Genomic DNA, 14,874 nt, shown 5'->3' with positions numbered 1-14,874 from the left:
GTCAATCAATGTACATTCATTTCATTTTTGAGTGGATGAACAAGAACCCATTGTATTGGTAAATAATAATTTATTCAACCAGTTCCCTAGTATTGGAAATGTAAACTTGTTGTAATTGTTTGCTATTATGAGCAGCAATGCAAGGAATATCTTTGTGCACTTGTCTAATCGTTTTCTCAAAATGTAGTTCCTAAAAATGGAAATGATGAGGTTAAAGATACATAGATTTTTAGACTTTGCCATGCATTGCCAAAATGCCCTTGTGCTGGATATTGAATGTCTGCTTTTCCATGTCATTATCCAACCTTTTACATTCTGTTCTACAGCCTTGGAGACTGATCTCTGTGAACCAACTAGGTTCCCTTGCTCCGTCTTCTGGTTGCGTTCAACCAGTGGAAGCACTGGCAGGAGATCAAAGGTGGGAAAACAAACAGGTTGAAATATTATTCTTTCCAAATCTTTCCCTCCTGGGCCACAGTTTGGAGAAGTGGCTGCATTCTTCTACCAACAGTTATATCTTTTATCAGACAGCCTCTCTCCCATAGCTGCAGTTCTTACTGTTTTGGTTACTGCTCCTTCAAGCTTAGGGTGGTAACAACTTCCAGCTGTTGTTAGTCCTGGGAACTTTTTTTTTGGCTCCCTTGACACCCTGCCTGTACCTTGCCTGTTTCCTGATTGATCCAGGTATATCTGCCATTGTCTATATCATTGGGGTATTTGGACTTACAAGAGATCTTTCCACTGATTTTTGCAACAGATAAATATATTATTGGCAATTGAGCTACACGTTCTGATATACATTTTTTATGATATCCTAAAATATTTTAGCCTTAATAATTCTCTGTACAGACTGAAAGAACCAAAATCAATATAATTCCCCAATTAGAGAAAAATAATGAACATGTCATACCCAAATCATATATAGAAAAATCTCTAAAGTTTCTGCTTTACTCTTTAAGAAAATACAAGGTACAAGAAAAAATATTTCAACTCACCGAGGTCCATATTACTCATAAGAACACTGATTCCTATGTGGATCTTTATAGACTTCTAAATTTAGTGCTTAGATAACTGCTTTTTAAAAAAATAAATATTACTGACAGAGTCAGTACTTTATAAAAATCCTTGGTACTACAGTTTTGAGAAAACCCCATCAATTCTCTTTCCCTAGATATAAGTGAACTGTAAAGACCAGTATTTCCTGGATCTCCTCCTTGTCCAATATTATCTATTCTTTTGTTCATTGGTGCCACTCCCTCTGCCTAACTTGTAGTGCTGATGTTTCCCAGGCTTCCAGTCTATATTGTCTTTGCTTTCTTTCCATGTCATTCTTTTTGAGTAAATTCATCCACTGCAGTTCACTAATTCCTTAACTTAAATGAAATATTTATTGAGTGTCTACAATGTGCTAACACCTCTTTAGGCACTGGGAGTGGAATGGTGAACAAAACAAAGTTCTTGCGCTCATGAAGTTTACCTGCTAATGGGACAATAGACAAATATATAAATAAGTAAATAACATAATGTCAGGTGGTGAAAAACTGTTATGAGTGAAATAAAAAGAGATATTAGAACATCAAGTAACAGCCAGAGGGTTGACAAAAGGTATATTTTAGAGAGTGTAGTTAGTAAATGGCCTTCTGAGGAGCTACAGATACCTGAATAATGGTAGGGAGTAAGCCATACAGAGGCTTAAAATAGGGGAGCAAGGTTGGCATAGTCTAAGAAAAGCAGAAAGGTCAGGGTGACTGGAACTGAGTACCACTGATGAAATGGATAAACCACCAATAACTGAGACATTTCACGATCTGATTTATGTCTTTAAAAATATATATCACAGGCAAACTCTTAAAAGAAAACATAGGAGTAAATCCTTGTGATTTTGATTTAGGTAAAGGCTTCTTAGACATGACACCAAAAGCACAAATAACAAAAGATAAAGTAGATAAATCGAACTGCATCAAAATCTAAAAATTTTGTGCTTCAAAGGATACCACCAAGGAAGTGAAAAGATAATCCACAGGAGAAAATATTTGCAAATCACATATCTAATAAGGGACTTGTATCTAGAATACATAAAGAACTCTTAAAACTCAATAATAAAAAGGCACATAACACTATTTAAAAATGGCAAAGGACTTGAATAGACATTTCTGCAAGGAAGATATACTAAAAGCCAATAACTACATGAAAAGATGCTCAACATCATTAGCCATCAGGGAAATGCAAATCAAAACTACAATGACATGCAATGAGCCACCTACCAGGATGTCTATAATCAAAAAGACAGATGATAACAAGTATTGACAAGATGTAAATAAATTGTAACTTCATATACTGCTGGTGGGAATGTAAAATGATACAGCTGCTTGGAAAACAGTCTGGCAATTCCTCAAACAGTTAAACACAAAGTTACCATATGATCCAGCAATTCCACCATTAGAGAAATAAAATCATATGTCTGCACAAAAACTAGTCAACAAATGTTTATAGCAGCATTACTCATAATAGCCAGAAAGGGGAAAAAATATCCATCAACTGATGAATGGATAAATAAAATGTGGTATATCCATCAAATGGAATATTATTTGGTCATAAAAAATGAAGTGCTGGGAATTCCCTGGCAGTCCAGTAGTTAGGACTCCACGCTTCCACTGCAGGGGGCAAGGGTTTGATCCCTGGTCAGGGAACTAAGATCCCTTATGCCACGTGGCCAAAAAAAAAAGTGTTGATACATACTACCAAATAGATGAAACTTAAAAACATTATGCTAAGTGAAAGAAGTCAGTCACAAAAGATCATATATTGTATGTATGATACTGTGATTTATAACATGAGATATATATTTGGTCTTCATATCTGTTTCTGGCACAGATCTCCTAAAGCCATTGGAATTTCCTAAGTGATGAGAGCGATAAAGTTATCTTTGGTTATGTGAATAAGGTGACTTTTGGAAAGCACCTAAGGATGGGGACTGGTTGCCACGAGAAACAATCATGTGAGTAGAAGATTGGAACTTTCAGTTCTACCCCTCTGACCTCCAGGAAGGGGAGAGGGGCTGGAGGTTGAATCAACTGCCAATGACCAGTGATGTAATCAATCATGCCTATGTAATGAAGCCTTCCTAAAGACCCAAAAGGACAGGGTTAAGAGAGCTTCCAGGTTGGTGAACACATGGAGGTGCTGGGAAAGTGGGGTGATGGGAGAGAGTATGGAAGCTCCATGAGTATGGAAGCCCTTTCCCCATGCCTTGACCTATGTATCTCTTTTATCTGACTGTTCCCTTTTGTAGTAAACTGGTAATCCAGTAAGTAAAATGTTTCCGTAATTCTGAGTCTATCTAGCAAGTTGATTGAACCCGAAGAGGGAGTTGTTGGAACCTCCAGTCTATAGATGGTCAGTCAGAAGCACAGGTGATAACCTTGCAAACGGCATCTAAAGTGTGGGGTGCGGGGGCAGTCTTATAGAACTAAACCCTTAACCTGTGGTATCTGATGCTATCTCCAGGTTGATAGTGTTAGAATTGAGTTGAACTGTAAGACACCCAGCTGGTGTTAGAGCATTGCTTCATGGTGTGGGGAAATCACCACCACCGCCCCCCCAGCCCCCGCTGGGATTGGTGTATGATTTTAGTTAGATTCCATTTAAAAGAAATGTACAGAATAGGCAAATCTGGAGAGGTAGAAAGAAGACTAGTGGTTGTTTGTCCAGGGTAAGGGGGAAAGAATAGGGAGTAAGTGCTAATAGGTACTGAATTTCTTTTGTGTTGATGAAAATGCTCTAAAATTGATTGTAGTGATGGTTGTACAACCCTGTGAATATACTAAAAACTGCTGAGCTGGACACTTTATTTTTTTAATTTTTTAAAAAAATTTTAAAGATTTTTTTGATGTGGACCATTTTTTAAGTCTTTATTGAATTTGTTACAATATTGCTTCTCTTTTATGTTTTGTTTTTTGGCTGCAAGGCATGTGGGATCTTAGCTGCCCAACCAGAGATCGAACCTGCACCCCCTGCATTGGAGGGCAAAGTGTTAACCATTGGACCACTAGGGAAGTCCCAGAGTTGGACATTTTAAATGGGAGTTATATGGATATGAATTTTATCTCAATAAAGATGTTATATAAACCAAACCAGAGTATAGGGTGTGAAGTCATACAGACTAGGGTTTGAGGGTTTGAATCCTCACTCCAGCTATTGACTAGCTACATGTCTGTGGGCAATTGACTTAATCTGAGTCTTAGTTTCTTACATGTAATCTTGGGATTGTAATACCCATCTCACATAGTTATTATGAGGTGTACATGAACTAAATATATGTGCAATGTCCTGTACTCAACTGCATTCATCTGAATGCAGCAAGCCACAGAGGAATAGAGAATGTTGTTATATGTTCTTCCTCTTGCTCTAGTTGGCCATGAGCTCTGTCCTGGAAGCTAGGAAGCTTACTGCATGGTACTCCATGATCTTTTCGCATTTTGCCCTTGTCTCCATAATTCAGTAGCCTCAACTCCTCCTTTAGCCTGCCCATTAAGATATCTTCATTTTTTTCAAATTTCTATATTTACCCTAATATGTATTTATTTGTTAGGAATTTAACATGTCTTTTCAAGTATGCTGGTGGTCTTTTTTTAAAACAAGTTAGAATAGTTATTATTTTTATTAGTGCTCTGTTGCAAGTAGCATAGCTGTGACTACAGAAGCTAATTTTCCTGTATGCCCTGTTATTTTTAGTGTGCAGTTTTGAAGAACATAAGGTTTTTCAGGACACATGACAGAAAATGCCTATATATGTTAAAACAGTGTACCAACAAATTAATAAAAGTAAAAAAACTGAGGTCTTAGAATCAATATTAAGAAGTAACAAAACAGGAGGAAGAAACAGAGGTGAGAAAGAGAGGAAAAGCAAGGTTTAGGAAATCTAGGTAGTGCTAATGATCAGAATGTTTATTCTTAATTTCCATTAGGTAACAAAGCTCCCGAATTTAAAATTAAATTTTGATGTGGGAAATCTCTAAACCTTCTGCTCAATTTTGCTGTGAACCAAAAAGTGATCTAAAAAGTAAGGGCTATTAAAAATTAAATTTCACTTCATGAGACAAACTTGAAATTAATGATGACTAAAACACACACAAAAAGTCTCGAGGCTAGCAGGTCATGGCTAGTGAGACAGTTTCAATTCATCAGGGGCTGAGGCTTCTTTTGTTCCACTCTGCCATTCCTAGATTTAGTTCTTATCCTGTATACTCCAAGGTGGTTGCTGGAACCAATTGTTACATCTGTAATCTATCATAACATCAGAAAGGAGAAAAGTGAGGAGAAAAACACACCATTTCCTTTTAAGGACATTCTTCAGAAATTGCATAAGCGTCTTTTGATTATATGCTTTGGGAAAAGCTCAGTCACGTGGCTACAGGGAGGCAGAGAAATATAAATTTTATTCTACATGGTGCCACAGATTCCACCTTCTTTGCCATGGACATGATCTTGGTACTGCAAAATGGAGGGTCGGTTATGATGGGGTGCCCATTACTTCAGGGCCTCGCATTTCTCTCATACAGGAATCCTTTGTTTGAGCCTGATCATTGCCTTTGTTGAGTAATTATTGCACATTTTTGCTTCTATTCAGACGGGCTGTTTCCTTTGCCTGAAATGCTTCTCTCAACTTAGTTTATCCTTCTTTGTCCAGCTCAAGCTCAGTTCCTACTTCTTTGTGAAGCTGATCTCTCCTGCTTATAAAGGCACAGCCCTACCAATCTAACTCTTAGGGTGAAAAGAAATTTTAGAGAGCATCTTGTATCTTGTAACTCAAAGTAGGCTCCTGGACCAGCAGCATCAGCACACTTAAGAGCATATTAGAAGTGCAGAATCTCAGGTCCCAACACAGACTGACTGAATCAGAATCTCCATTTTTAATAAGATCCTCAGCGATTCATATGTACATTAAAGTTTGAGAAACACTGACTCATCATCATTATACTGATACAGAAAGTGAGGATCAGAGAGAGAAAATGACTTGTTGAGTCACTACTTGACTTTTCAAATCAAGTCCACATCTTTTATTTCATAGTGCAGAGCTCTTTTTACTACACTTTTCTGCTTCCACCCTGCTCTAGAGTTTAGTCATGTGATAGATACTTTGTAGTGACCTTATACCTTGTGATAGACCTTTTGATGGTCATTTTATATTATCATTTAATTCTTAACATTGTTAATTTTTTTCTGCTCATATATTATCTTCCTAATCTGATTTTCAAATTCCTAGATGACAGAAATAGTAAATTGGGCTTCTCTGTATTTAGAGGCTGGACACATTTAAGTTGGTTATTTGTTTCTTTCAAGAGTAACTGAGGAAAACTTAAATTACTAAAACTGGAAATCTGAACAATAACTAAATCCTTCCTGGGTCTGATCAGTACTCTTTGCATGAAGTGAAGCAGCAGAGTAAATTATTTACATTTGCACTAAAATCTCTACTTTATGTCTACCTGAACATCATAGAATGGGTTAGATGTTCTTCCTCATATTATGCTCTGTGTTCCTATCTCTGGCATTGTACTTCCCACATTCTATCGTAATTATTTATTTATAAATCTCTATCCCTATTTTCTTGTGTTCTTTGAGAGTAGAGACTGTATCTTATTCATTTTTTATCCTGTATCCAGCATACAGAATAGTATGCAATAAATATCTGATGAATGAGTGAACTAATAATAAATAACATTTTGACAAAGTATGTTAGAAAATAGCCTTAATCTGCATTTCTACTACAGGGATTAAAACGACTGATTTTAATATAAAGGATTTTTTATAGACATTTTCCACCAAAAGTTTACTTATTGTTAAAAGCATAATACCGTCTTGGCTTTATTTCTGTCTTTTCCAATACAAATGCATAGAAAACTGTTAATATGTGACAAATGAGGAAAAGATAGAAAAGAGGCTGTAAATCATTTCGATTAACCCCTCCTTTGTGGTTCAGACTAGGGCTTGTTTTTTGGATAAAAGAAGAAAACCTGTGAGGATGTAAAGGAAAGGATCTTCTCTCTTAGCTGTCTGGAGAATTTACTATTCATCTTCTAGATGTAAAGGGGAAATTTGGGATTAAGGATACATACTTCGCAGGGAACTCCTCCACAAAGAGACTTGCTTTCCATTGATCCAAGAGTGAGATTTCTGTCATTTCACTAACTGAAACAGCTGAAACTAGAAAGGAGAATGGTAAATGTTAGCTTCTGGAATTTTCTTTTAAACTTAATACAAGGAAGCCAAACATTCACCTTTTACATTATGGTGTTATCTTTATTTGTTCACAAATGTAATTTTTTCAAGTTATACCAAATTCCAAATACTTAAATAATCATTCTCATTATTACAACACCCACTAAAAAATTTAAAAAAAACCCGCTCTACCACAGTCAGAACAATATCACCTGAACAGAGCATTCTCATTTATACAGCCTCTCTTTTGCTTATACAGCACTACCATCCCAGATAATCCTGTTCAACAGCTCATGTAACTTCTCATAAAGCCTTTATTTACCATTCCAGCTCACTCTGATACATTCCCCTTGAAGGGCCATAATATTGTCAGTGGCACTCACTTCAGTACTTAATCATATACAGTCATAGTTTAAAATTTTATTTGTATCTATAGCTTGTCTCCCAAATTAGACCCTTCATTCCTTGAGGAGAGGAACCACGTCATATGCTAGTGTCAGAAGCAGCAACTGAGTGAAGAGGCAAAGGACCTGTATTCTACCTAAGAGTTAGCTCTTACTATTCTTGTTACCTTGAACAAATAACTGAACATCTGAGTCTGTGCCTCACTGAAAATATAAAAGTTTAGTGGTTAAGAATACAGGTTCTGGAATCACCCTGCCTAGATACTTATACTGCTACTTTATTAACTGCATGATCTTGGGTAAATCTCTTAACCTCTTTCTACCTCAGTTTACTTATCTACAAATTAGGAACAATAATGGCCTTTTCATAGTGTTGTAAAGATTAAATGTGATAAGACATGTAAATTGCTTAGAATGGTGCCTGACATGGTGTAAATGCCTAATAAATTTTGGTGTTATTATTATTTTTAAAAAGAAGAAAAGGAAAAGAATTAGGAAAAATAATTAACTCATTTTTTTCCTTCTATAGTTTTAGAGAAGCATTTGATGAAAGCTACTCTTTACTTTATTTCCAACCTGACTGAGACCTTCAATCCACTGACCCTTCCATTTTTACAATATATTCATCCTCCCTCATGTCCTCACTTCCTTTCTCATACAGCTTAGGTTCCATGGCCAGTCTCACAATCACTCCCTCACAAAGACTCTTAATTCCCTTGCCTCTCTTTCCCTTATACCAACTTAGGAAACCCCCTACTCTTCACTTTGTATATGTACACTAGAACAGCTGAAAATTATTTGGGAAAAAAAAACCCCAGCCATTCTGAATAAGCTCACTTGAGATTTTGACCATAACTTTTAAATGGGCATCCAACATTGACAGATGATAATGGTAATTCATCTTAATATCCTTCTTAATAAAACTGACTTTCTCATTCTTCAGGACAACTATTTGACACTCCCCCCACCTCAAATTTTTGATACTCATCCCCCTACCCACTCTCTATGTCCTTGCCTCCACACAAAAAGTTAGTATAAATAGAAAAGAACGACCTCATCTTCTACCACCAATTCTAACATCTCACTACCATAAGTACCTACAAACCCTGCCTTCCTATCGTATCATAGTGGAAGAACCATCCTGGCTTCTAATACCAACTCCTCCCATTGTGCTCTTGATATTATCCTCTTTTACTAAGTTATCCTTTTTATTTCCTGCATCATCATTTTCTTTCTTTTTACCAAGATTATTTCCATTGGCAGACAAACATTTTATAGTCTCTTTCCTTATCACACATATATTTTTTTAATTCGCACATCTAAAAAAAAAACTCTTTACCCCATTTCTCCCTTCAGCTAATGCACCTCTATTTTTCTATTTACCGTCATAGCAAAATTCTTCAAAAGAGTTGTTTATAACTACCATCTCACATCCCACTTCCCATTCTCTTCTCAACATACTCTGATCAGGCTTTCATACACAATATTCCAGTGGAACTGCTCTTACCAAGGTCATCAATGATCTACATTTAATTAAGCTAATGGTCAACACACAATTCTCATCTTACTTGACACTTTAACAGGGACCAATGCTTTTGACCACTTCTTCCTTCTTGAAACACTTTCTTCTTTAGACTTCTACAACACCACACTCTTCTGGTTTTTCTACCTCACTTGTCTTCTTAGCTGGTTTCACCTTCTATATCAGCCTTTTAATGGCTGGAGTGTTCTACCGCTTTGTCCTAGGTTCTCTGCTCTATCTATACTCATGCTCTCAGTGACTTCATACAGTTCTACAAATTAATGTGCGTCTACATATCAATGACCCCAATTTGAAACTCCAGCTGTGCTCAAGATTAATATAACCAATTGCCTCTTGATGTCTCCACTTAGATGCCTAATAGGCATTTTAACCTGGCCAAAGCAGAGCTATTGACTCCAGCCACGAATAGGCTTCCCCACAAGCCTTTCCCCATCTTAGGAAATAGCACTGCCATCCACCAGTTGCTCAGGTCAAAAACCTAGAAGAAACTCTTTATTATTCTATTTTTTTTTTAACCCTCTCACTGTTGGCTGGACCTCTAAAATTATCCCAATCTCAACCACTTCTCACATCTTTATTACTATAAGCCTAGTTTAAGGTACCATCTTTTATGTAGAGTATAGATTCACCTAGTAGTCTAGATTCTGAACCATACAGTAGCTTCCTGATTGATTTTCTCGCCTCTACCCTTGCCTCCCAATCCCTACCCCTTCCAACCTCCAAACAACAAGAATGGTTTTTCTAATGCAAAAATCAGGTTATGCCACTTTTTCTTAAAACTGTCCAATGACTTACCATATCAGCCATAATATAAAAAAACAAACAAACAAACTCCATCTTATGGCCTTCAAAGCCTCATATCTTTCAGAATCTGCCTACTTGTCAGATCTCCCCTTTTTCATTAAGTAGTCACGATGGCCTAATTTTCTGGTCCTTACACACATCAAGTTTACTCCTGAGTCAGGAACTTTGCATTTGCTTGAAAGGCTTCTCCCCTATATCTTTTTATGGCTGCTGCCGTCTTATTACTCAGATCTCAACTCAAATGTCCACCTCTTCATTGTAGTCCTACCCTAACCATCTTAGGAAATAGCATTCCCTACTCCTGAAATTTCATGTAACATTACACTATGTATCTTCTCTATACATTTATCAATACCAAATATTAGTTTACATGTTTAATGGTTTTATTGTTGCATCCTCCTTACCTGTCTGAAAACCCAGTGAAGGCAGGGACTATTTCTATGACTTATTCATAACTGTGTTCTTAGCACCTGTAACGGTGCCTATACAGAATACAGGGTAAATAAATGTCGTTAACTGACTTGTATCCTCCAGGGAGGCTAGTCTTTCTTAAGTCTATGACGTGATAAAAGCAAAAGATGGTATTTTGTACATATACATTTAAAAATAGTTTTATATTCAGTGTATTATTACAACTTAAAGTAGCCTTCCTACAGTTGAACAAGATCCTATTATAGTACAACAAATGTTACAATGTTAGAATATTTTAAGACTTCATCACCTACATATCTTTTATTTATTCTATTCATATCTAGTATAAACTTTCCAATTCCTTACTTTGTCACCTAAATTCTGTCATAAAAATATTAATTTGTAAACTTCTTGGAATTCTGATATGAATACACTTTTATATAATGAGAAAATCACTGCATTTTCTTAATAATTTATTATGCTAAACTCTGAAACACTTTTAAAAATAAATTTTTAAAAAATAAAAATAAAACATACCTCTTGTCCATGGCTTCCTAAATTTATTATCAGTAATTCTTGCAGGATAATTTTCATCTTGATATAAACATGAAGGGATTCGAAGCAATAAAGCATCTCTGCAAAACTTCTTTCTAACTACATTCTATGTAAGAAAGTAAGATTATAAAATCTTTTAATATATAGTGGGTTTAAAATACTTATCTGTCAATATTCAGAATACTAAAATTCTCTCAAATTTATATTATTTTTATTTAAAGGTAATACATGCTTACTATAAAATATCTAACACAGAACCACATAACTGAGAAAGTCAAGGTCCCTAGTCATATCAGTAATAGTTTGGTGTATTTTCCTAGATACTTTCTTTTCTAGATTAGGCTAAAATATGTGTGTGTGTGTGTGTGTGTGTGTGTGTGTGTGTGTGTGTGTGCGGGTGTGACAAAAAAAATGGGATCACATCATTTATATACCATTTAGCAATGTGCTGTTTTTCACTTAACAGTATAATATGGCTATCTTAACTTTTGTTTTCTACATCTTTGCACAGTTTCACTTGTGACATCCAGCAAATATGTTACTAATTTTTAAAAAAATCTAATAATTAAACCTTAAAAGGATGTTAAATCAGTTAAGTAAGCTTATAAATCAAAATTCTCTATACTTGGGTCTGCCTTTAGTTTCCTGCTTTATTTCCCATTACTCTTTAATACTAACTGTAGTCTTTAAATAGATCAATTACTACCCCGTTAACATTTAGTGGTCACTTCCTCATCAACACTGTGGTCTACACTGTGCCTCTGAAAAATGCCCTGATACTCTTCTCTAGCTATCAAAATTCTATTCATCTTTCAAGGCTCATCTTAAGCAATATTTCCTCTATGAAGCCGTCCCTCAGTGACTCTCAACTTCCCACAGAATTCATTATTCTACGTATTTGGACAAATAATAGTTTCTTGCATTACTTCCCAAGAGTTTTATGTTTGCTGAAGGTATAATAACATATTAAATAAGAGGTCTTCATTATCTAAGAATAAATGGTACAAAGAAAAGCTCAGTTAAAGTAATTTATATAAAATGAGGACCAAAGATTCATAGTAAAAAGGAAAGAAAAGCTTGATTAGAACTTTGTCTAAAAAATGAAATAAAGTTATAAAAATTAAAATTTATATTTAATGAAATTTTGTTCATAGTTAGCTTATATTTATAACTGATTTTTTGTCATAATTTCCCTCAAAACCGTGTTATATGATGATATGCATGATACTAGTCATTACTTCACCTTTGATCATAAATATTTCTAGAAAATATTTGAAGATTTAATCAAATTTTCCCAAGGCATCTCTGACTCCTTTGATATTCAAACCATTCTCTTTCTCTTGTCTGTAATCTGGTCTAATTTTGTAAAATCTTCGTCTGATAATAACTTTACCTGTTATTTGAGTGGTTTTTCAACACTGTTTTCACGAACTTTACAAAACCCAGTATCTTTTGCAAGATTTGCCATTGATTAGTATATCTGTATTGTATCATGGCAAGAAACTAAGATACCAGCAAGAAACTAAGATACCATTGGTGAGGATGAAAGTGTGAGGATATTTGAGTATAGACTAATTTTGCAAGTGGATAATACATTCATAAATATTTGTGTAACGATGACCTCTGATTCCCTACCATATATGTGTTATAATGATACATTTGCCTTCCTCGGTTATGAGGGAATAAGAAAACCTGAAGATACCTATATACCTTTTTTATTTCCTATAAAATATAACACAGTTTTAGTTATAGTGGAGCAATTTTTTTCCTGATAGATGGGGGTCAAGGTTATAAAGAAAACCAAAATTTAACTTGTTAATTAAGATCATAAGAACTATGAACTGTTGTGTGACAACTATTCTAATTAGTTTCTTTTTTCTTTCTTTCTTTTTTTTTTTGCTGCGTGACATGCGATATCTTAGTTCCCCCACCAGGATCGAACCCATGTCCCCTGTATTGGGCGTGCAGAGTCTTAACCACTAGACTGCCAGGGAAGTCCTTAATTAGTTTCTTAACGATGTGCCTGGTTTGAATTTCAGCTTTGTACAAGCTATTTAACTTCTCTAGACACCATTTTTCTAACCTGTAAAACTGTAAAACCTGATAAGATAATAGTATCTTCCTCATGGAGTAGTTATGATCATCAAAATGACATAATCCATCAAAAGAGCAAGTGATCAAATGATATAATCCATCAAAAGAGCGAAGTATCTGGCCCATAGTAAGTGGCCAATACATATTGTTACTGTCATTTTATCATAAAGATAACTGGGATTGCTTTTTCCCCACTCCTCTCAAGATCGCTCAAGATCATTCATAAAAGCAGTCCAAACTTGTCAAGAGTTTCTATATTTTTTTCCTGCTGACAGCTTCAAATTCATGTTAAATTGTCAATAATTTCCTTCCCAAAGTAGCATTTTTAAGGTATATTAAAAGTGGAAAGTAATTTTAAATGAATTTCAAAGTAATTAGACTAAGGATTACTCTAAGGACTACTGAAAAATAATCATAATCATATAGTGAATGTAGATAACATTTTTATATCATAATTTTTAGTAAACAGGTAGTGATCCAGTAATACTCTACCTCATATGAATAGTCTATTGCGCGATATTTGAATGCTGGAAACATGTCTTCTTTCTTTGGAAGCAGTACAAATTACGTCCGGAAATATAAAAATTAAAAGTAAATGTTGGTAAAACAGCAAAGCCAGGAGCAGAAAACCATTCTTAATCACAAACCATTGGTTCATTCATTTTAAAAAAGGCTCTGAATGATAAAAATTTAACTATGAAAATAACATTTATTACTGTGATTTAAATCTAATATGAAAATAATATATATTGGTATAAAATTGTTCATATATTTTTCATACTATTTTATCCATACAACTCCTAGCTGGTGGATTGCAATATATTTAATGTGATCATTTTGTTGCAAAAGAGGCTGGGGTTCACAAGACTGATAGTGATTTTCTCAGGATAACTGTATTTCCTAAGTGGTCTTGAAAAAGGGCAAAACTGTGCTCAGTGGAGTAGGATTTGGAAAATTCCACTCTCTTAGAAAATAAAAAGCCTGAGTTAGAATTCCCTACTAGCTCGTTTGGAATAAAGCAACTATAGTATATTATTTTTAGGTCATTGGGTCATTATTAGTAAATCAACAAATTCACCTAATGAAGTAAATTTTTTTTCTTTTCCATTATGGTTTATCACAGGATACTGAATATAGCTCCCTGTGCTATACGATAGGACCTTGTTGTTTATCCATCCTATATATAATTGTTTGCACCTGCTAGTCCCAGATTGTCTCAATAAATTTTGAATGCTGAATGAGTCCAAAATGGTTCTCATTTACGTGAGAATCAGAGGAATTACAGCTTAGAATATTTACTCTAGGACACAGTCCAGTTTATCAGAAAGTTCTTAGCATTTTGATCAATCATTTAAAATGTTTTTGGGAATTCAGATATAAACTAGAAGTCTCCATACAGTAGTAGTTTGTCAGTAAGCTTTCAGTGAATGAAATACACATTTTAATCCAAATGGTCTTGCTTAGTTTCATTATCATTTAAAATCTGTTTGAGGTTTACCTATTTCCAAATAGTAAAACTGCTCTCCAGAAGAACTGAAGATCTCATTTACGTTAATTGGCTATGAATCTATTCATATTTTCAGTTATCGTCAAGTGAACATTCTTAACTACTCAATTACTGGGTTAAAAATCTAAGTGCAAACTTCTTAATATAGAGCACAATTATTTTATTTCACTAATGAATCAGAAGACATTTTGGATATTATAATAAGCATTCCAATGAAAACAAACCCAATAAGTTATGTGAAAACTTTTTAATGTTGTTAGATTCTGTGATATCAACAAGTGTGGGGAACACATAGTGTTGGTGCCCTCTTTCACTCTTAATGCCAACATAAGCAT

The 14,874-nt window shown here is 34.9% G+C and overlaps 1 protein-coding gene across 1 annotated transcript in view; it reads right to left on the bottom strand.

Annotated features, from left to right (window-relative positions):
* Positions 1-13,569, bottom strand: part of SHOC1 (shortage in chiasmata 1) — an 89,137-nt gene extending 75,568 nt beyond the window's left edge. The window contains exons 1-3 of the mRNA XM_060154626.1: positions 13,525-13,569; positions 10,921-11,044; positions 7,119-7,206 (exon numbers count right to left, since the gene is read on the bottom strand). Coding sequence (XP_060010609.1) covers positions 7,119-7,206; positions 10,921-11,044; positions 13,525-13,569 — 257 coding nt within the window. The remainder of the gene's footprint in view (positions 1-7,118; positions 7,207-10,920; positions 11,045-13,524) is intronic.
* Positions 13,570-14,874: the final 1,305 nt, after the last annotated feature.

This window comes from Lagenorhynchus albirostris, chromosome 7, assembly GCF_949774975.1.
Source record: "Lagenorhynchus albirostris chromosome 7, mLagAlb1.1, whole genome shotgun sequence".
In the NCBI taxonomy this organism is placed as follows: Eukaryota; Metazoa; Chordata; class Mammalia; order Artiodactyla; family Delphinidae; genus Lagenorhynchus; species Lagenorhynchus albirostris.
Note: the sequence above shows the minus strand (reverse complement) of the source record. Positions and strands in the feature narration are given on the sequence as shown.